The 24,605-nt window shown below is 36.3% G+C and overlaps 1 protein-coding gene across 1 annotated transcript; it reads left to right on the forward strand.

Annotated features, from left to right (window-relative positions):
- Positions 1-496: 496 nt before the first annotated feature.
- Positions 497-3,719, forward strand: LOC140516559 (olfactory receptor 10AG1-like). The gene is made up of 2 exons (XM_072627502.1): positions 497-521; positions 2,779-3,719. Exons 1-2 carry the CDS (start codon positions 497-499, stop codon positions 3,717-3,719), a joined length of 966 nt encoding a protein of 321 aa, XP_072483603.1.
- The last annotated feature ends 20,886 nt before the right edge of the window (positions 3,720-24,605 follow it).

The raw sequence follows: 24,605 nt of genomic DNA on the forward strand, positions 1-24,605 counted from the left end.
CAAACCCCAGGGCTCTTTCTATCCCATCATTTCATTAATAATTTTTAAGGTATTGGAATGAAATCAGGAGTACTCTTCTCTTTAGAAGCTAAAAGTGACCTGGGAGAAGAGCTATCCCCATGGACCAAAGAAGAATAAGATTAATTTTCTTTTTAAGTGACTCTGACTGCAAACAAAACAAGCATCATTGTGGATGAAGGTTGCTATTCTTTTCTGGAGAATTTAAAGGACTGAGGTGAGTATTTTAAAGCTTAACGGAGAGGTAGTCTAAGATAGAGGGAAGAGTAACGTTGAATCGCTACTAAAGAAAAAACTGGTTCTGACTTGCCACTCTCAGATTTTCTAACTATGTGATCTTGGACATTTCACTTAATTTTAGCCTCAGTTTTCTTATCCAAAAAATGAAGAAAAAAGATAACTATATTTTGTACCTCCAAGGCTTTCTTGAGATTCAAACAAGACACTATATGTAAAGCTTTTATTTTCCATACCTCAAATGGAAATATACATATCAGCTAATAGTATATGAGTATTTTATTTTCATCATTTGTGATAAAAACGAAGTGCGTGAATATGATTTCCTTCCATCTTAGCAAGGTCAATATGGAGTATTTTATCATCCCAACAGTTCATATTAATCAAGATATTTTGCTTTTGTTGTTTAGAAGTCTAATCTCGTAGCTGTCTTTGTATCCTATGATACTACTAGGACCAAGTTCAAGAAAGAGCACGCGGCACCTTCACAACAATGGCAGGCATTCCATGACCACAAAAAGAACATATGTTTTCACAGTACAGAGGGTACACTCTGGAATATATATATTTTTAAATAATTAACAGCATGGTTAAAAAGCATTTTAAAATATTATGGGTATAATTTTCATTTTAATTGCAGCCCTACAGTATACAAATATTGTATGCAACATATTAAAGAAAAGCATTATTTCAATCATCTTTACTTTGATGAAAATGAAAATATTTTAAAGTAGATCCATGCAAAGGATTTTGAATTCATATTAAATTTCCTGTACATTTAATAAGACACATTCCCTTTTTCAAACTTAGACTGTTTTCATGTAAGAGACTGAGGAACACATTCTCTTTATGTTTGTTTCCTTAGTTTGTTTAGTTGTTTCTTTAGTTGGAGTGCTACTGATTTTCAATAACCGATTATATTAACCCTCTCAGAGTCATTTCAAGGATAATCTCTTAACCCATAGCAAGGAGCTATATTTAAATTGTTCTGAATTGGGAGTGGAGCAAGAGACTCATTTGTTAGTATTGAAAGTCTCACCATTGAACTATTTAAATCATGTCTTTAAAACAATTCTGTTTACTAATACTTCACTGAATCTATCCATGATACGATCCCAAGTAGACAAAGAAATATGAGATGATTCTTCACCTTAAGAACGTTTAGCAAAATAGGAGACAAACGTATTAAAGTTTTAAAAAATAACAGTCTACAAGTCAACATAGACTCAATGACAAATTACTGTATGCATATGCTATAAAAATTCAGAAAAGGGAGAACTTTCTCTGGACTGGAGGAATGAAAGGACGTCAAAGTAAACTAGAGATTCCATGAAGCAGAGGTAAGGAGTGAAAGCATTCCATGCATAGGAGTGGGGAGGTGGGGAAGCCATGAGGGGAGAGAGAGTGAAGGTAGAATAGAAAGTAAGAAAATAATTTTCTTGAACCGTATGAATTATGTAAAAAGAGTGAAAAGATAGGATTAGGCCAAGTAATGAAAGACTTTAAATATGAAACATATTATATTTGATTCTAAAGGTAATTGGGAGACACTAAGGTATACTGAGTGGGAGAATAGCAAAGCCAGAAATATATTATATGAAGTCATCAATGAGCACTTTTTGAGTTCGGCCATTGAACAAAATCTAAATTCATCTTAGTTAAAACTGATTGATGAAAAAGTTGGGGGTTTTTTTGGTCATGGCAGGAGATCCAAATGATCTGTCTTTTCACTCCACTCCTACAATGCATATACATTGTCTTTACTCAAAGGCAGGTACTGTTTTAAATTGACTTTATGTGTAGAACATCAAATGCAATGTCTGACATGCAGGAGGCACTTAACAAATTGTCATTAATTCATTGGTGCAATGTCAGTGCAGCATGAGATGTCCTGTAGACTGCACTAGGAAGCTATTTTTAACCCTTTGATAATTCATATTTCGTCAACATGACTTAAAGTCATAGTGGGACAGTGATTAGACCCAAAAGGCTACTTGCGAGGTAAGATTTAAAAAAAAAAAGTTGTTAAAATTAAAATTTAGAATTAATGCTAAAGTGAAAAAGAAAATCAGAGGGGAGAGAGAGAGAGACAGAGAGAAAGAGAGAGACAGAGACAGAGAGACAGAGACAGAGAGAGAGAAAGAGAGAGAGAGCTCTTAACAATTAGATACATAAAAGTGTAATGATTATCTCAGTATGTAGATAATTTCCTCAATGAAAGTCTACAAATACAATTTACAATTGATGATTGTTTGTTGAGTTGTAATTGGGACTGTTTTCCTTGTATGTATTGAATGAGATGACTGTGATATCCCTCATGACTCTGAAATGTTGTGGTTTTGTGGTTCTATGGATAATAAAGTTAAAATGAATTTGAAATCATATAATATGCAAAGTCAAAGAGAGTTCATCACATATCTCTAGGCCAAATCAAAATAATCATTTTATAGGAACACACAGTGGTACAGAGAGAAGTATCATTATTTGCTTAACATGGCTTTACTAATTATCTCATTGGAATAGCGAGAGAAATGGCAGAAAAAAATTTCAGCACAGTGGTGGAATTCATTCTCGTGGGATTTTCTGACCTTCCCAGTCTACAAGGGGTCCTCTTTGGGATTTTCTTAATCATCTACACAATTATCCTGGTAGGAAATGGCCTCATCATTGTCATTACCAAAGTTACTGCTGCTCTCCAAACCCCCATGTACTTTTTCCTCAGAAACTTTTCTTTCTTGGAAATCTGCTACACATCAGTGACTATCCCAAGAATGCTGTCAGATCTTTGGACCCAGAAGAAACAGATTTCTTTACTAGCTTGTGGTGTACAACTTGCTATCCTCCTTAGTCTAGGAGGCAGTGAGTGTTTCTTCCTAGCTGTGATGGCCTACGATAGGTATGTGGCTATCTGTAAGCCACTCTACTATCATGTCATCATGAACCACAAAAAGTGTCTTGAGCTGGTTACTGGTGCCTGGATAATTGGAATTCCAATTCAGATAGCACAAACATGCCAGCTATTCTCTTTGTCTTTCTGTGGGTCTAATAAACTCAACTATGCTTTTTGTGATATTCCCCCATTACTGAAACTGGCCTGTGGGGATACCTCTTTAAATGAGCTATCAGTCTATGCTGGCGCTACAATCTTTATTACAGTTCCTTCCCTGTTGATATTCTGGTCCTACATCAAAATCATGAAGACCATCCTGAAGCTACCATCTGCCATGGGGAGACACAAAGCCTTTTCCACTTGTTCCTCTCACCTTATAGTTGTGGGTTTATTCTATGGATCTAGTATTATTACATATTTGAGACCCAAGTCAAATCATTCACCAGGAGTAGACAAAGTACTTGCCCTTTTCTATACCATTGTAACCCCTCTCTTTAATCCCATGATATACAGCCTCAGGAACAAAAATGTCATTGCAGCAATAAAACAACTAGTACCTAATTGGCTCACTTAAATTCATGGATTCTGTCTTCCTATGTTTTGCTCTCATAGTTCTTAAAAAATTCCATTTTTATGAACTACAACTCATCTCTCATTTCCCCAAATTTACAATGGCTGTCCTTCATATTTATAATATAATTCTTTCTCAAATTTTTTTTGCTTTTAAATCCCTACTCGATTTCAAGTCTTAGCTTAAGTATAACCTTCAAAATGAAATCCTTCTTGATTCCCCCAATTGCTAGTGCCACCCATAAGTTTGCTTATATTCCTTGTGTACCTCTTTGTGTAAATGCTTTTTCTCCTAGGCTAAATAATAAACGTAGTTGGGACTGAGTCTACCTCACATGTATCTTTATCTATGTCACTATATATACGTGTATGTGTATATATATACACACACAAACATACATACACATATATATGTACATATATATACAGATATACACTCTATATCTATATCTATCTATCTATCTATCTATCTATCTATCTATCTATCTATCTATACACGTATCTATCAATCTATCTAATTTTTTACCTATGCCACCATCCCAAGGAAACACTTATTCAATGATTACTTATTGATAATAATTTTTACTTACCGGACTTTAATCTTGCCAAGAAAATTATATCAATTACTTATAACACTCCTTCCCAAACCGAGGATTATGGTATCTGTGTTTTTTTATTATGCATGTATTTTCAAGGACACATTTAGAATAGTTGGTGAAAAAAGTGTAGAGACTGAAAGAGAAATATTCTTTGTCTGGAATAGCAGATGGACCCCTACAGGTGAAATGTAAAGCATAATAAAATCAATAAGTTATTATTTCTGGAAAGGTAGTTCAATTTTTCTTTAAATTAGGGAAAGTGAAATCACTGCCTTTCTCTTAACCATGTAAACCCTGAATATGTATATACATACATACATACATACACACATGTGTATATATCTATACACACATAAAGATATATACACCTACATATCTTCACCCATGTGTATACACAATGTGATTTTATGTATCATATGAAATTTTAGATCTATACATGTCTATGAAAATCCTATCATAAAATATAATACACTTATCTATAGCTTATATTAATTGGTATCTATTTCAACGCTACAGCTATATTCATTTCTATTTGTTTATATGTATATATGTGTGTGTATGCATATCTGTATATGTTTGTAGAAAGTGAGAGAGCATTGGTTCCAAAAATATGTATAGGTATTGATGATATTTTGGTAGAAATATTAGTGATTTATATAGAGAGATGAATAGATGGAGACAGGTGGAAAAATGTAGGGTTTTTTGCGAATACAAACAATGCAACAATAAAAACTTTAAAGTTTGACTACGTAGAAAAATGTTTAAAGGTATGTTTTCCAAAATGGAATTACTGTGCACAATACACTTGAATTGAACTAGTCAGTTTTCATTGCAAATTGACCTCTCTCTCTCTAAAATGATTCTACTAGTTGTAATTCTAACAGCAGCGAATAGGTCTGTATATTCTGGCATTTTCTCATTAGCAGTGAATTTAATTTTTCATTCATTTTTGTCAACTTTATGAGTATCAGAAAGTTATTTTAATTTATACATTTGTTATTATTCAAAGGTAGAATATATTTTAAATTTATTTAATATAATATATTTCCTTTCCTTTCTTTTCCTTTCCTGTCCCCTGTCCTCTCCCAAAACGTCAAACCTACTACATTCTCAAACTAAGACTCCGAGGGGCCCCTGCCAAGGACTCCTGGACCCCCCTAGCTTTAGAGTGATTATCAACAGTAACTGTTGCTGTTTCCCACCCAGCCTGCTGTCTTTGTTTTCTTGACTTCATTCAAGTGGCCATGCCCTGGCTACTTCTTAAACAGGCCTATTCAATGAATGGGCGTGGCCTCACCCTAAGTGAGTACCTGCAAAGACCTTGGCCTAAAGGCCCCAAGGACTCCCAGTGCATCCTGGGCCATCTCCAGGCATCCTGAGGAATATCAGGTCACTGGATTCAGATGGCTCTGGAGGAGAAATGAGGCTGGTGACCTGAACAGCCCTGCTTCACTCAAAACAATGTCAAGTGCGAGTCATGTCATCATTTCTCTGATGGCATGGTCTTCTTCAGCAACGAAGGACAAACACGATATTTTAAAGTAATTATCAACAATTTTCATTTATTCTTTTCTAAACTGATTCTCAAACTTGCATTTGATCATTGGGCTCGGTATGATACATTAAAGAAAACCATGTATTATCTCCTTTTGAAATTTTTATTTTCTTTCATTTTAGACAGTTCGTAACAAAAAGTATGCTCCTTTAATCCACAATCTATTTAAATAAGCTTGTGGCAAATTATAATATCTAAAGCCATAACTTGGTGAAAATCCCCACATGATGTTGAAATAACCTAAAGGAAAGAATTTGATTAATCTAAACAAATGGATCATCATTGATTTATAAAGTGATAATTCATTGAATCTCAGCTTTTGAAATATGTTTGTCATACAGCTTGTACATAAAAAAAATTCACTCTGTAACATGAATAGAAATATATGTGTGTATGCATATGTATATGTATGTAAACACAGATATATGTGTAAATGTTTTGTACGTATCTATACATACACACACAGACACACACAGACACACACACACACACACATATATATGTGTATATATATCTATCTATATATATATACACATATATGCTTATTAGCAAAAAGAATACAGCAACTTCTCATGAGAATAACACATTATGATCAGGTAGGATGTATACCAGGAATGCAGGGCTGGTTCAATATTAGGAAAATTATCAGCATTATTGATCATATTAATATAAAAAACTAACAGAAACCACATGATTATCTCAATAAATGCAGAAAAAGCTTTTGACAAAATACAGCACCCGTTCCCATTGAAAACAATAGAGATCGTAGGAATAAATGGGATCTTCCATGAAATAATAAGCAGTATCCACATAAAACTATCAGCAAGCATTATATGCAATGGGGATAAGCTGGATCCATTTCCAGTAAGATCAGCGGTGAAACAAGGATGTCCATTATCACCACTGTTTTTAAATATGGGACTAGAAATGTTAGTTTTAGTGATAAGAGAAGAAAAAGAAATTGAAGGAATTGGAATAGGCAAAGAAGAAATTAAATAATCACTCTTTTCAGGTGATATGATGAGCTACTTAGAGAATCCCAGAGAATCAAGTAAAAAGTTATTTGAAATAACAAAAAGAGTTGGCAAAGTTGCAGGTTGCAAAATAAACCCACATAAATCATCTGCATTTCTGTATATTACTAACAAAGCCCAACAACAGTAAATAGAAAGAGAAATTCCACTTAAAGCTAGGGTGGGTACTATAAAATATCTGGGAATCTACCTGCCAAAATAAATCTAGGGGCCATTTGAACACAATTACAAAATACTTTTCCCACAAATAAAGTCAGATCTAATTATGTGGATAAACATCACTTGTTCGTGGGTAGGTTGAGCTAACATAATAAAAATGACAATTCGATCTAAATTAATTTACTTATTTAGTGCCATAGCAATCAAACTACCAGATAATTGTTTACCTGAGCCTGAAAAAATAATATCAGAATTCATCTGGAAAATCAAAAGATTCAGCATATCAAGGGAACTAATGAAAATGAATGTTAGGGAAGATGTCCTAGCCCTTCCAGATCTCAAATTGTATTATAATGAAGTAATCATCAAAACCACTTGATACTGGCTAAGAAATAGAGGGGTAGACCACAGAATTAGGTTAAGTACTCAATACACATTAGTCAATGAATATAAAATTACTGTCTCTGATAAAGGACTCATTTCTAAAACATATAGAGGACTGAGTCAAATGTACCTCAATTGATAAATGGTCAAAAGGTGTGAACAAGCAGTTTTCAGAGGAAGAAATTAAAGCTATTTACAATCCTATGGAAAAAATACTCTAAATCACTATTGATTAGAGAGAGGCAAATCAAAAGAACTCTGAGGTACTACATCACACCTATCAGATTGGCTGACATGACAAAACAAGAAGATAATGGATGTTGGAGAAGATACGGGAGAGTTGAAACACTAATTCATTGCTGGTGGAGCTGTGAGCTGATCCAGCCATTCTGGAGAACAATTTGAAACTGCAAAGAGCTACAAAAATGTGCATACTCTTTGACTCAGCAATATCACTTCTAGGACTGCATCCCAAAGAGATCATAAAAATAAGAAAGAGTCCCACAAGTACAAAAATATTTATAGTAGCTCTCATTTTAGTGACCAAAAACTGGAAATCAAGGGGATGTCTATCATTTGGGAAATGGGTGAACAAGTTGTGGTATATGGATATAACGGAATATTATTGTCCTATAAAAATGATGAACAGGAAAACTTCAGGAGAACTTGGCACACAGCAACGACCACAGTGTGCGAGGAGGTTTTCTGGTAGACTTAGTCCTTCACAGCAATACAAGGACCCAAAAAATTCCCAATGAACTCTTGAGGCAAAACACCTTCCACATTCAGAGAATGAACTATGGAATTGGATCACAGAACTAAATAGACCATTTTCTCTTGTGTTATGTTTTGTTTTGTTTTATGATTTCTCCCATTCATTTTAATTATTCTATGCAACATGACTAGGGTGAAAATGTATGTAATATGAATGTTTGTGTAAAACCTGTATAAGATTGCGCACTGTCTCAGGGAGGGAGTTGGGAGGGTGGAGAAAGACGGAAAGGGAGGGCAAAAAATCTAAGGCATATGGAAGCGGTTGCAGAAAACTGAAAACAAATAAAATAATTTTTAAAAAAAGAGAAGAAATCTCTAATATGAACTTCAAATGTCAGATTCCTAAAGGATAGATGGAAAAAAGGAGGAAGAGAAAGAAGATATATGAATAGATATACATATTAATATAAAATGATATAGCATATTAATTGTAGGAAGTGTTATCCAAACACACCCTACTATTAAACAACTAATTAATGTTTACTGTTTTCAAGACTGAGTTTAAAGCATACCAGTTCCTAAAAATTGTCTTCCTGTAAATGAGATTTGTATAACCTTGGTAAAGAGTAAAAGAAACAAACAAACACACAAACGAAAATAGTGAGAGAAGATGAGGGTTAAAGAGTAATACAAGATAAATTAATATGTTTGTGTGTTTGTGTGTGTGAGAGAGAGACAGAAAAAGACAGAAGAGAGAGAGAGAGAGAGAGAGAGAGAGAGAGAGAGAGAGAGAGAGAGAGAGAGAGAGAGAAGAAAGAAGAGAGAAATACTACTGGAAATGTGCAATATTAATTCCGAGAGAGTCCTAAAAATATGTAGGACATGTTGAATGAGTGCTAAGAATTCTGATAGAAAGAAAACATAGAGAAAAACATTTGAAGCAGGGCACAAATAAAGTGGGAGACAATTTTCGGAAGAAGAAATTAAAGGTATCTATAATCATATGAAAAAATGCTCTAAATCACTATTGATTAGAGAGATGCAAATCAAAACAACTCTGAGGTACCACATCACACCTATAAGATTGGCAAACATGACAGGACAAGAAAATGATAAATGCTGGAGAGGATGTGGGAGAGTTGGAACACTAATTCATTGTTGGTGGAGCTGTGAGCGCATCCAACCATTCTGGAGAGCAATTTGGAACTATGCCCAAAGGGCTACAAAAATGTGCATACCCTTTGACCCAGCAATATCGCTACTAGGACTATATCCCCAAGAGATCTCAAAAATGGGAAAGGGTCCCACATGTACAAAAATATTTATAGCAGCACTCTTTGTACTTGCCAAAAACTGGAAGTCAAGGGGATGTCCATCAATTGGGGAATGGCTGAATAAATTATGGTATATGAATGTAATGGAGTACTATTGTGCCATAAGAAATGATGAACAAGAAGACTTCAGAGGGGCCTGGAAGGACTTATATGACCTGATGCTGAGTGAAAGGAGCAGAACCAGGGGAACTTTGTGCACAGCAACGACCACAGTGTGCGAGAGTTTTTTCTGGTAGACTTGGAATTTTGTAATAACGCAAGAACTTCTTAAAAAAAAAATCCCAATGGTGGTTCTCTAAGGCAAAATGCCTTCCACACTCAGAGAAAGAAATATGGAAGTCATTTGCACAATGTAGCAGATCATGTTTGTGTATGTGTATGTTTTTGTGTATCATGTTTTGATTTGTTATATGATTTCTTCCATTTATTTTCGTCCGACTACATAGCATGACTATAGTGAAAATGTACTCAATAGGAAAGTATATGTAGAACCTATACAGAATTATATGCAGTCGTGGGGAAGGAGGGGGATAGTGGGAGGTAGGTGTGGGGGGGATAAAATCTCAATTGTATGGCAGTGATTGTAAAATATTAAAAAATAAAAAATAATAAAAAAAACAAAGTGGAAAAGGAAGAATTTGACATTATTAACAGTATAATTTGAGGATTAGTTAGGAAATTAAATTATCATGGTAAATATGTATGTATATACATGTATGCATTTGTATGTACATACATATATACATACACTCAAGTATATGCTTATGCATGTATCATATATGAACATGCATGTGTATATGTTTTCATATTCATAAATGCTTAGCACAGATATCTCTGTACGCACAAGCATGTATACATACATATGTGTATATAGATAGAACTTGTATAGTCTGACATCAATTAGTGAACTAACAGGTGTAGATGATGGTTTCTGGATCCACATATTAATCCAAAATTTCTAGAATTAGGGATGGAACAGTAAGAGTTAGCCAATAAGTATTCACTAATTGCTCACTATGTACAAGGCACTGTGCCGAACATTCCAAATACAAAGTGAATGAAGACAAACAATTTAAAAAGAATTATTCCTATCTTCTACAGATTATATTATAATGGTAGAAAAATGTTAACAATTATGTGCATACAAGGTATCTGCATGGAAATTTTGAAGGGATCTGAAGTACTAGCCAGGGTACACAGAAAGGTCTATTGCCAAAATATGGGATTTGAACTGAGACATGAAGGAAGACAGGAGGTAGAGATAAGAAGGGAGAACACGCCAGGCATAGGAACCAGACATTTTAAAGGAACAGAATGAGGCGTTCAAATATTATATACGTGGCATTGGTAGTAATCTTAAAATATAAAAAGTTAAAAGTAACCTGATGTAACATGTAATATATTTTCATCATTTTACAGACCCTGAGGCTTAGAAAGGTGATGTGATTGGAACATCCTGAAGTCAATATTTCCAAAAATAGAATACATAGGGAGAAAAACATAGAAGGGAATCTGCCTATTATAATGGAATTCATGGTCCTAGCATTTTCTGCCTTTCTCAAACTTAGGGGATTTCTGTTTGGAATTTCTTGGTAACCTATATGAGTATTCTGATAGAAAATGTTCTTATCATTATAAAAACCAAGGTGAATGCAGGTCTCCAAATATCTATGTATTTTTTCTTGGGAATTTTCCTTCTTAGAAATGTGCTATACATCAGTCACTCTTCCCAGAATGATGGCAAATTTTTGGTTCCAAAAGAGAAACAGTTTGGGGGAACAGTGAATGTTTTCTCTTGGGTGTGATGGCATATGACCATTATGTGGCCATCTGTAAGTTTCTGTACTATGGTGTTATTATGAACCAAAAAATGATGTGCCTTCAGTTGCTGATTGGCTCCTAGATTACTGAGATCCCAGTTCAGACAGCATTGACATGTCATGGCTTTGTTCTTCTGTGCTTCTAATAAATTCAACTATGTTGTTTGTGACATTCCCCCTTTAATGAAGCTGGCATGTGGGGACACCTCCAAAAAAGGGTTTTCCATCTATGCTGATGCTGTCTTATATTGGGTCATTTGTTAAAAATCATCACCACCATGCTGAAGCCCCCATTAGCCACAGGGAGATTCACAGCTTTCTCCACTTGCTCTTCGTACCTCATTGTTTTAAGTTTATTCTATGGGTATGGTATTATTATGTATCTGAGACCCACGTCCATCTACTCAGCAGGAACAGAGTGTTCTCCCATTTCTATACCATTGTGATCCTGGTATTTAACCCTTTGATATATATCCTAAAGAAGAAAGATGTCATTGCTGCAATAAGGGACTTGCTAAGTAAATGACTAATATCAAGAAGCAAAAAAAAATAAACTTACTTCCCCTACCCTTATTCCATAATCCTTATTGAAATCTACAACAGTAATTGAAATGGAAACATCCTTCTCATTAATTAATAGACCCATATGATCTGCTTGAATCACCTGGAAGCCTTAGTCACATGTGGTGGGACGAGGTTGATGAATAGGCAGAACCAGAAGGGTGGAGCAGAACTGAGAGGAAGTAAGTGAACATAGTCGAGACAGAGGAGAAATGACGCAGGCAGACAGGCACAGATCAGGTTTGTGAGTGTTTGCTTGCTTGTGAGGAGGCCCCAGGAGAGGTGGGGAGGCTTAGGGATGGCTTTGCCCCCCGCAGTAATCATGTATATTAACTTTCCGGCTACCATGAAAAATTTATCTTTATGGTTCTATGATTTATCTCTCTGGTGTCTGCATAAATGTCTTATTTTTCTCCTTCTATATGGAGAATCAGTTATACTTTGCGATTGAGACCTACACTGGCATATTCATAGTCACCATGGGACTATGTGCTGTGATTATTGCCTTTGTAATACATTTGTCACCACAAACAGGATCTCAGGGTATAAAATTTCTGCCTGGAGACAGAACGGATTTAGAGGAAGAAACTAGTATCCCAGGTTGGGACAATTTAACTTTTTCATCACTTGCCAGGAAGTGGTCTAAGAACACTGGACCCTGTGAAGTTTGGGAAGCGAGGTTACAGGAGGAGGAACCTTTTAAAGCACACCAATTCCTATAAGACAGGCTTCCTTTATGTGAGATTTGTATAATCTTGGTAAAGAGTAAAAGAAACAAACACATAAATGAAAATACTGAGAGAAGATGAGGGTTAAGGAACAATATAAGATAAACGAATATGTGTGTGTGTGTGTGTGTTTGAGATTTAAAGTGATTACTTTAAAACAGTAGCATGTGCCACTTGAGCAAGATAAAATTACCAATACTACAGAGGAATATGTTGAGGCAGAAGTGTTAGTCCCTACAACCACTCGATGCAATAATCCTGTCTGGTCAGTACGAAAGTCAGATGGGACATGGAGGATGACAGCGGATTATAGACAATTGAATAAGGTCACTCCTCCCTTGTATGTTGCCTTTCCAGATACCATTACCCTAACAGAAAAGATCCAGAAATATAATGGGACTTGGTATGCAGTTATTGATTTAGTCAATGCTTTCTTTACCATCCGATATATTTGAAACAATGGGAAAATTTGCTTTCACGTGACACGGCTGACATTATACTTTTTTAAAAATTTATTTATTTAAGTTTTCAACATTCTTTTCCACAAAATTTTGAGTTCCAAATTTTCTCCCCATTTCTCCCCTCCCCCTACCCAAAAATGCCTAGCATTCTAATTACTCCTATCACCAATCTACCTTCCCTTCTAACATCTCTCCCTTCCCTTATCCCCATCTTCTCTTTTGTCCTGTAGGGCAAGATAAATTCCTATACCCCATTACCAATATTTCTTATTACTGGCCCTAGATTTTGGGCCTATGAAAAATGACCTAATGGAATTACGAGTGACTGTACAGGATGAATTTGAAAACTGGAGTTTATGCAAAAACAACAAAGCAGAAATGTACCCTTAGAATTTTGGTCTAGGAAATTCCCCTCATATGGAACTCAAAATATCTCTTTTGAAAGCAGTTGTTAGCTGCATATTGGGCTTTGGTAGAGACTGAAGAACTGTCTTTAGGCTATGAGATAATACTAAGGCTTGGTACTTAGTATCCTAGCTTCTCATAGAATTGGGCATGCACAGGAAGCTAGCATAATTAAATGGAAATGGTAGATTCAGAATAGAACTAGAACAGGTAAGAGTGGAGTTTCTGTTTTACATGAATCTATAGCAAACATAGGTACTGGGGGAAATGATACACCCTGTGAACCAATTCAACAGATGTTACAGTCCTTGGTAAAATGGAATGAGGGATATGATGGATTAACTGAAGAAAAAAGAGACATGCATGGTTTACTGATGGGACAGCAAAATATTTGGGACACAAAAGACATTGGAAAATGGTAGCCTATAACCCATGTTCTAGACCGACTTTGGAAAGTACTGGGATAGGTGGAAGTAGTCAATATGCTGAACTTGTGGCAGTACACCAAGCTATCAAAACAGAACAAGGAGGACGGTGTCATATATTCATTGATTCATGGGAAGTAGCTAATGGGTTAATTACATAGATGCCCATGTGGAAAAATCAAAATTGCGATATTCATAGCAAGCAAATCTGGGGCAAAGAATTGTGGGAAGTTATATGGGACATGTCTTTGGTTACTAATTTGTCAGTTTCTCATGTAGATGCTCATGTGGCTCTCACCAAGCCAGAAAGTAATTTCTACATCACTCAACAAATTTCCTACATTATTAAGTTCTCAAAACCAATAGGAGGTTAGACTGGCTAGACATGCTCTTTATTTAGCCTGGTGCTATAATAATTTGTGAAATGGTCACCAATAATTCATCTTTTATAATAATTCCTATCCTTTTGCCAAGAATCAAACTCAAAAGAGATAACACAAGCACTTGTCCATTCTTGACTGATTTCTTTTTATCCCCCCACCATGGTCTTTCAAAGTTCAATTTCTCAATGATCGTCCTTTAGAACTTTATGTACCCTGAAAAGTAGTTCATTTAGGATGGGAAATTTTGTGGATTCTATATCTGTGACTTCCAAAATATTCAGCATCTCAACTACTCGTTAGCCATTTGTTTTATTTTACATGTCAAAGTTTCTCTTCATTGTAAAAGAAAACTGAATATTAATAAGAAGGGAGTAGATATAATTTCTCTTTTCCTATTTTCATGTTTATAACAAACTCCACAAGTATTCTACCCTTCTTGATAACTAGGGGCCTCTTGAGTATAATTGTCTTATATTTTATGACTTTAATGAGCATTTGCTTATATTAAATGGAGGTTAGAGGAATCCCTGATGTAGCTGAATGGCTCAGCAACAGATAGATTAAAATTTAAAGGTAACAATAGAACCACCTCCCAGAAAAGTTTCAGTGATTATCTTGATTAGTTAAGTAAATGAAACTTACAATTGGAGTAATGAATTACTCATAGAATTTCACTATGATATGTGTAAAGGTTCTATAATACCCATGTAAGGATATCCTTACCAATGGCAAGTGCAAATTGCCCATAATTTAGTAGCTAAATATCAGGGGGTTACTTCAGGCACATAGAATATAACGTAATTGTTTTGTATTCAATGATGTGCCAGAGACCATATCTAAACCAAGATTTTCTCTGATTTCAGGCCCAGTATTTTATCAGCTACATCAAAATGTCGAGAGAGAGAGAGAGAAAGAGAGATAGACAGAGAGACAGAGACAGAGAAGGAGAGAGAGAATCATTTTAACTATATAAAATAACGAAACTTTCAAATGAATAAAAAAATCTGCAATAAGAATAGAAACTATGAAATTAGAAAATATTTTCATCATATTTCTTTGATAGGAAACTCTGAATTCCAACGTTCATAAGGAACCCACCTGAATTATTATTCACTAATAAATAAGTTATCAAGTTATGTCAATATTTGTAAAAAGAAGAAATAAAGCCAATAACCATCTTATAACAATATTCCCAATCACTAATAACAAGGAAAAGTTTTATAAGTAATAGAGTATTAAGGATTAAGTTTATGATCTGTAAAGACAATAAAATACAGCAATAGATAATGTTGAAGAAAGCTTGGGAAAACAAACACAAAAAATACTAATACCTCATTGATGCAGCAAACTTAATTAAGCCAACAATCTTATAAAAGAATTTGGCATTGTGTGGAATGGGCAGGGCTCCCAATTAATTGGCATCCTCAATAGTTTTGGACTTGGAGTCCATTATTGGCACACACACACACACAATGTGAAATTCAACAATATTTTAAACTATTTGTAGCAACACTTTTGTGGCTTAACAAAAAGCTGGAAATAAGGCAGGTGCTTTCCAACTGATAAATGACTGAATAAAATGTGCTATCAGAACGTGATGGAATTTATCGTGCCATGGTACATGAAAAACTTGAGGAATACAGAGAAATGTGGAAAGTCTTAAATGAAGAAAGGTAGAATAAAAAGGAATCAAAAGAACCACAGCCACACTGCCAAAAAGAAATTAAAATATGAATAAAGCTAAACAACAATTGATTCCTGGTGGAAAGCAATGACCATTTTAAGCCTTTCTTTAGGGAAGACATATTGAGGAGTATACAGCATATCCAGAAATGATGATTGCATAAGAAGAAAGAAGCATTAATAAAATGAAAAGCAATAACAATAGGAAAAACCCAATCAAGTATGCAATGTGGATTTCATCGAATTGTTGTGTATGCTGTTATAGGATTTATGTGTTTGTTGCTGTATTATAGTAAGGGAGTTCATTCCACATGGAAATGACATGGGCCCCAGGTTCTTATCTATCAGGACACAGGAAATAGGATTATATATTTCAAACTGAAGAAACTTTTTAGGTCATCTAGCTCAACCAGAGTTAAAATGACTTACCCAAAGTCACAGAGAAAAGGGCCAAGATTTGAACAAATATCTGATAATAAATTCACCGTGTTTTCCATGTTATATTGCTACATCTCTAAATGCAATCAAATGAGACCTGATTTTGGAAGTAATAATTTAGAGAATTTGATTCACAGGAAATTGTTTTTCTTAATCCTAGATTTGTAGAAGTTAGAAATGAAGAAAGAGAACATTTCAGCATGCTTGGTTTGAAAGACAGATAGCAAGGAAAAATCATTCTAACAGAGTATTTGAGTAACAGCAATTGGATCAAGATACTGAAGTGTAAAGTACATGAGAGTGGATTGTTTTTTTTTTTTAATAGTTTTTAGACTACAACATTCACTTCCACAAAATTTTGAGTTCCAAGTTTTCTCTCCATCTTTCCCCTCCTCCCACCCCATAATACCTTGCACTATGATTACCCCTTCCCTCAATGTGCCCTTCCTTCTATCACACCCCAGCCTTCCTTTATCCGCATTTTCTCTCTTTTCTTGTAGGGCAAGATAAATTTCTATACCCCATTACCTGTATTTCTTATTTCCCAGTTATAAGCAAAAACAGTTTTCCACATTTGTTTCTAATACTTTGAATTCAAACTTCTCTCCCTCCCTCCCTCCCTATCTATCCCCATTGAGAAGGCAAACAATTCAGTACAGGTTATATATGTGTCGTTTTGCAAAAGAGTTCCATAATAGTCAAGTTGTGTAAGTTTAACTATATTGCCCTCCATCCTACCCTGTCCCCCCATTTTTTCTATTCTCTCATTTGACCTTGTCCCTTCTCAAAAGTGTTTACTCCCAGTTACTCCATTCTCCCATTTGTTCTCCCTTCTGTCACCCCACTCACCCCACTTGTCCCCTTCTCCCCCACTATCCTCTAGTGTAAGATAGATACTCATACCAAATATAGTGAGCATGTTATTCCCTCCTTAAGCCATATGTGTTTGAAAGACAAATTTTCCATTCAGTTCTGTTTTTTTTTTCACCATGAAAGCTCGAAAGTCCTCTTTATCATTGAATGACCATTTTCCCTTGAATTCTTATACTCAGTTTTTCTAGGTAGGTGATTCTTGGTTTTAATCCCAGTTCCTTTGACTTCTGGAATGTCGTATTCCAAGCCCTTCAATTCCCCAATGTAGAAAAGCCAGATCCTCTGTTATCCAGATTGTATTTCCACAATACTGAAATTGTTTCTTTCTAGCTACTTGCAATATTTTCTCCTTGGCCTGGCAACTCTGAAATTTGGCCACAATATTCCTAGGAGTTTCTCTTTTTGCATCTCTTTCAGGAGATGATCAGGGGAGTCTTTCAATATTTATTTTGCTCTGCACTTCTAGAATATCAGGGCAGTTATTCTTCTTAATTTAATAATAGATAATGTCCAGGTTCCTTTTTTGATCATGGCTTTCAGGTAGTCCCATAATTTTTGAATTATCTCTCCTGGATCTATTTTCCAGGTCAGTTGTTTTTCCAATGAGATGTTTCACATTATCTTCTATTTTTTCAATCTTTTGGTTTTGTTTTGTAACTTCTTGGTTTCTGGTATAGTTATTAGCTTCTCTGAACTCCACTCTCATTTTTAAAGAACTATTTTGTTCAGTGAACTTTTGAACCTCCTTTTCCATTTAGCTAATTCTACGTTTTAAAGGCTTCTTCTCCTCATCGGATTTTTGGACCTCTTTTTCCAATTGAGTTAGCCTATTTTTAAAGGTGTTATTTTCCTCAGCATTTTTAATTGTCCATTATCAAGCTGCTGACTAATTTTTTAAGCTCTTCTATGGCCTGAGCCCATTTCATACTCATTTTGGAGGTACTGAAGGCAGAAGTCTTGACTTTCTTTGACAGTATTCATTGCTCTTCCTCATCTGAAAGGATAGAAGGAGATACGTGTTTACCAAGAAAGTAACCTTTCATGATCTTGTGGTTTTTTTCCCCTTTTTGGGGCATTTTCCCAGCCAGTTTCTTGATTTCTGAATCTGTTGCCAAGAGGAGGGTCCTAGTGCTCCTCCTCCCCACATGACCGTGCTCAGGGCTGAGATTCAGATAAATTGCTTAATTCCCTCAGGGGCTTTGGGTGGGGGCAGGGCTTCCACTCAGGACTGAGGTTCAGATCAGCTGCTCAGTTCCTCCAGGGGCTTTATGCAGGGGTGGGGCCTCCACTGAGGGCTGAGGTTCACATCCCCTGATCAGTTCACCAGAGGCGTTAAGCTGAGTTGCTGGGACAATGTACTCAGACTGTTTCTCTGGCCACCATAGCTGCCTGTCACCTACTGCTGCCACTACTGCCTATGCCACTGCACCGGGGCAGTTCCAGAGGGACCCTGTTCCACTCTTGCCCAGCTGGGAAAGTCCTCCCACACTGACCTTTGAAGGTTTCTTTGTTCCTTGTGGGTTGAGGTATCTGGGACCCTCCATTCTGGGGATTCTGCCCTGGAGACCTGTTCAGGTCCTGTTCCTCCCCATGCTGCATGGCCAGGTCTGGGCTCTGCTCTGCTCAGGGTCTGTGGGATAGATACTTCTTGTCAGCCTTCCAGGTTACCTTTGGCTGGAAATCTCTTTCACTCTGTCGTTCTGTGACTTCTGTTACTTTAGAATTTATTGAGAGTCATTTTTTACGAGTATTTTGTGGGCTGTGGGGGAAGGACTAGTGTGTATATGTCTTTCTACTCTGCCATCTAGGTTTCTCTCCCCATGTGGGTGGACTGTAAAAGAATACTAGAAAAGAGGGAGATATGAAACCCTTTGGATGACAGATAGAAGTTCTTCTTTTTAATCCTGGAGGTGGAGAATGGAAAGGAGAGAAAAAATGGCAATGGTCAGACATAAACTTCAGGAAGGTCAGTTTGACATCTGATTTGAGTATGGACTGGACCTAGGAGATCCATTTGCTGTTCTCCCAGTTCTTACCTTCATCATCTGAGATCTACACATCAGAACCTCTTCATTCTTTCTTGGCTTTCCCTCTCTCTTTCGAAACCATCCTATGCTTGCCATCACTTGGTCAAACAGGTGTAGTCCTTTGAAAAATCTGTTGAAGACTGGTGTGTGTGTGCATGTGTGCACATGCAGGTCTGTGTGTGTGAGTGCATATGTGTGTGTGTGTGTGTGTGTACACATGCATAAGCACATGGGTCTGTGGTACAGAATAAGGGCTGATAATAATATAGGCCCATATTACATAGACCAACAATGACTAACAGTGTGCAATTATCCCTAATGGTAAGAATAGGCAGAAGAAGGATTATTGAAATTTAGAGTCCAGAACTTAGCAGATATAATGCTAAATTTTCAGAATGAGAGATTCATCTCCTTTTAGTGCCATCACTGTCTTACCAAAGAGTATGTATGTTATTTACACAATATATGTTCTGTGTCTACTTATGTCTAATAGGAATATAAACTCCTATTTGATTGCTTCTAGTAAGCTATTTTGCCTATTTGATACTATATAATTTATAATATTTTGTTTTAGTTGTTTTGACACTGGTTTCACAAAACTCACTATAATAAGCTGTATCTTTCTTTTCCATTTTCTACAGTAATTAATATATTATATATCTCCATAAATTATTGCCAAAAAGGTTTTCTGAGGATTTTACCTAATAGGTACATATTAATGAAATTTGCTTAATGGAGCAATAATAGAGGTGGTATGGCAGAGAAAAGCGTTAAGTATTCCTACCTAATACTTGGATCTATCTCTCATTTTGCTATCGTTGTTGTTATTATTTCTGTTTTTCATCTTACACCATGAAATCAGACATAAAAGAAAATGAATAATGAGATGACAGTAATTTCCTCAAGTCCCTATAAGACCTCATGATTGTCTTTTTACTATAAGTAAACAATTGCTCTGTGTATTCTCACCCTTCATATTGATAAAGAATAGGTATTATTTATTAAACGTTTTGCATCATCATAAATTTATACTGTTAAGATCAATTAACTAATGCAGCTTATATTAAAAGGAAAAGTATTGGATTTAATTATTTTAAATGTAAATATGAATAAAATTATTTCAAACAGGTGTAAGTCTGAGGTCCCAAAATGTCTTTACTATTTCAATTTATCTGTGATTATGTGAATACATTTACTCCTTATGATGATTTAGATGACAAATCATTCATCAATGCCTTCTCACCTTCTGTGACTATTATGTAAAGGGGAGAACAACAAGAAAAAGATCATGAAGAAGTAAAAGTAGGAAAACGAGAAAAAATAAGAGGAGGAATAAAAAGAGGGTGGCAAATAATGATGATGATGGTGGTGGTGATGATGATATCCCGATCATATGGCAAGAATGAAAGATAACAAAGTAATGAAAATATCAAGCTGAAAGTAAATAGTAAGCAAGGTAAATGACATAAGTTGATTATAGATCCTACAACAACTTCAAAACAGACACTCCCAAGAATTGCAAGGATTATCCACATATACAAAAATAGCAATCTTAATCATTAAAGGAAATACCTCTATCTGTGACAAAGCATTCATTTCAGTATTTTACATATTTTATTGATCCTTTTATTGCACTTATTGTGTGTGATTCTTTTTCAGAAATTAGCATAATACAATGAAAAGAATGGGATTAGAATCAGATTGTAGTTATTCATTCAGTAATATCCAAATATTCATGACCCCCTAGACCATAATGTACGTTGACTCTTCTTGGCAAAGATACTGGAATAATTTACCATTTCCTTCTCCAATGCATTAAGGGAAACAGATCTCATGATAAAGGGAAACTCAAGCACAGAATTTTAAGCATGATAAATTTTTAGCACAGTTAGCAGTTTCTAATACCTGGGAACCAACTTTCCTCAGTAAATAGAAATTAAATTGACAGGTAGAAGAAACTCTTTCATGGCACTTGTACAGTCATTATTTTTAAATGTTTCAAGAGTTCCAAATATTGTCTTTCCATGTAGGAATGTAAACAGTTCAACTTTAGTAAGTCCTTTATGACTTCTCTTTGCTGTTCACCTTTTCATGATTCTCTTCATTCTTGTGTTTGAAAGTCAAATTTTCTTTTCGGCTCTGGTCTTTTCATCAAGAAAATTTGAAAATCCTCTATTTCATTGAAAGACCATTTTTCCCCTGAAGTATTATACTCAGTTTTGCTGGGTAGGTGATTCTTGGTTTTAGTCCTAGTTCCTTTGACTTCTGGAATATCCTATTCCATGCCCTTTGATCCCTTAATGTAGAGGCTGCTAGATCTTGTCTTATCCTGATTGTATTTCCACAATACTTGAATTGTTTCTTTCTGGCTGCTTGCAATATTTTCTCCTTCACCTGGGAACTCTGGAATTTGGCCACAATGTTCCTAGGAGTTTCTTTTTTTGGATCTCTTTCAGGCGATGTTCTGTGGATTCCTTGAATATTTATTTTGCCCTCTGGTTCTAGAATCTCAGGGCAGTTTTCCTTGATAATTTCATGAAAGATGATGTCTAGGCTCTTCTTTTGATCATGGCTTTCAGGTAGTCCCATAATTTTTAAATTGTCTCTCCTGAATCTATTTTCCAGGTCAGTTGTTTTTCCAATGAGATATTTCACATTATCTTCCATTTTTCCATTCTTCTCTCTTTGTTCTGTGATATCCTGGTTTCTCACAAAGTCCTTAGCCTGCATCTGTGCCATTCTACTTTTGAAAGAACTATTTTCTTCAGTGAGCTTTTGAATCTCCTTTTCCATTTGGCTAATTCTGCTTTTGAAAGCATTCTTCTCCTCATTGGCTTTTTGGCCCTCTTTTGCCAATTGAGTTAGGCTAGTTTTCAAGGTGTTAATTTCTTCAACATTTTTTTGGTTCTCCTTTAGCAGGGAGCTGATCTGCTTTTCATGCTTTTCTTTCATATCTCTCATTTCTCTTCCCAGTTTTTCCTCCACCTCTCTAACTTGATTTTCAAAATTCTTTTTGAGCTCTTCCATGGTCTGAGCCCATTGGGTGGGCTGGGACACAGAAGCCTTGATTTCTGTGTCTTTGCCTGATGGTAAGCATTGTTCTTCCTCGTCAGAAAGGAAGGGAGGAAATGTCTGTTCTCCGAGAAAGTAGCCTTCAATAGTCTTATTTCTTTTCCCTTTTCTGGGCATTTTCCCAGCCAGTGACTTGACCTCTGAATATTCTCCTCACACCCACCTTGCCTCCTGGTCCTCCCAGCCAGAGTTTGGGGACTGAAATTCAAATGCTGCTTCCAGCCTTAGGGCTTTTGGCGGGGGCAGGGCTGCTACTCAGTGTGAGAATTAAGTTCAGGTGGTCAGGTCGGGGCAGGGCCGCCTCTCAGGCTCAGTTCCCTCAGGGGGTTTATGCACAGACCTTCCACAATGGATCCAGGCTCCCGCCCGCTTGGGGAGCCCCAGTCTGCAGCCGCCTCTCAGCTTCTACCTCCCGGGGGAGGCCCGAATCATGGGGACACCCCACTCCCCTCTTGACCCGCCAAAGAGACTCTCTCACCGACCCCCGTCACCTGTGGGCGGAGGAACTTGTGCGGCCACTGGAGATCCCGTCCCTGACGCTTGCTCGGGTCTGTTTCTCTTGGTGCCATGGCCGCAGCAGGTCTGGGCTGGGCTGGGCTCCGCATCTGCAGCGCGAAGGACCTTTTGCGAGAGGTTTGCAGGTCCCTCTGTGGGTGGAGGGACCCATGTGGCCACTGGAGGTCCCGTCCCTGAAGCCCGCTCGGAACTTTTCCTCTCAATGCCGCGGCCGCTGCAGGGCTGCCCTCAGCTCCCAGTCCCGGCGCCCAGTCCGCAGCGCAAAGCCCCCTCCGCGAGAGGTTTGCAGGTTCCTCCAGAACAGAAATCTCCCTCACTCCAATATTCCGTGGCCTCTGGGTGCAGAATTCGCTGTGAGTTGCTCCCCTGTACCCGTTCTGTGGGTTGTGGGTTCGGAGCTATGTGTATGTGCGTCTTTCTACTCCGCCATCTTGGCTCCGCCCACACAGTCATTATATTTAAAGATAGATGTCTCACTTCTGATTGGTTGATGCCCTCTTACATCAGTTCCTCATCAGATGATTTGATATCCCATAGCTAATTTCCACGGAAAACTCTTCAGGTAGACAAATATCCTATGGCCAGATTGAGTCACACCCCTTGAAAAGTCCCATGGTTGGCAATTTCTGGGAGCTGAGTGTAGGGTACAAACATACAATTTTTGTCCAAATTCTTTGTGATGGGTTTAGAATTTTGTGGATAGAAAAAAAATGAGAAGAATGGAACCACAAATGATACACTTGGAGGAAGTCGTGGTTCTGCACCAATACATTTGTCTTTAATACTCAGTTGATGCTAATATCTCAAAGTAAAGAACTATATTGAATGACATAAAATAAATATTTTCAATATCAATTTGTTTTCTGACTTGCATTGTAACTACATCTCAGAGAAGAAGAAAGGAAAACAGAATATCTTAGCCTATGGTAAAAATGTCTTGAGAGCTGTCTGTCAAATACATGGTTCATAGCCTCCATGTGGCAAATTAAAAAAGCGAATGTAATCTGAATGAAACTAAAATCTAAGAATTTTACAAAATAAGTTAATATAAAACAAATCACATTACATTTTAAAACTAAGTCAATAAGCAGTCAACTGAAATTCATAACTACACTCATGGACCCTCATTTCCATTACTATTTGATTACATTGTTCTTACAGATTCATCAATTACTTGTCTTTTAAACTTAATTATTTAATTGTATTATTTTGAGCAGAATTCATGAAGTATGGTCAATTTTCTAAGTTGAAAATATTGAAATATATCTGTCAAGCACTAGATTATTTGGGTAATGGCTTTAGTTTACCACTTTATTTCAGATTATGAGAGATCATTGCTAGAATATTAAAGAAAAACTAACTTTGCATTTTTGATGTAATGTAGAGTTCACATGATGCTTAGAATGTGAAAGAAATTGGAAAGAATGACTTTTGAATGAAAAATTTTCATGAATATGTAGGAAAGACCTGGAGATTTTGAATTCAATAGGAATTATTCAGTGTTTTCAGTTGTGTTTGGTTCTTTTTCACCCCATTTTAGGGAATTCTTGGCGAAAGTACTGGAGCGTTTTGACATCTTTTCCTCTAGGAACTGAGGCAAACAAGGTTAAGTGACTTACCCAGGATCACATAGCTAGTACGTGTCTGAGGCCAGATTTGAATTCAGGTTTTCCTGACTCCAGGCCTAGCACTCTATCCACTGAGGCACCTAGCTTTCTT

This window comes from Notamacropus eugenii, chromosome Y (assembly GCF_028372415.1).
Source record: "Notamacropus eugenii isolate mMacEug1 chromosome Y, mMacEug1.pri_v2, whole genome shotgun sequence".
Lineage (NCBI taxonomy): Eukaryota > Metazoa > Chordata > Mammalia > Diprotodontia > Macropodidae > Notamacropus > Notamacropus eugenii.

Bases quoted from the DNA above. Each gene is read 5' to 3' on its own strand.
- LOC140516559 (XM_072627502.1), top strand. From the start codon at position 497: ATGGAAATATACATATCAGCTAATA. The intron at 522-2,778 runs GTATATGAGTAT...TCATTGGAATAG, and splicing joins AATATACATATCAGCTAATA to CGAGAGAAATGGCAGAAAAA.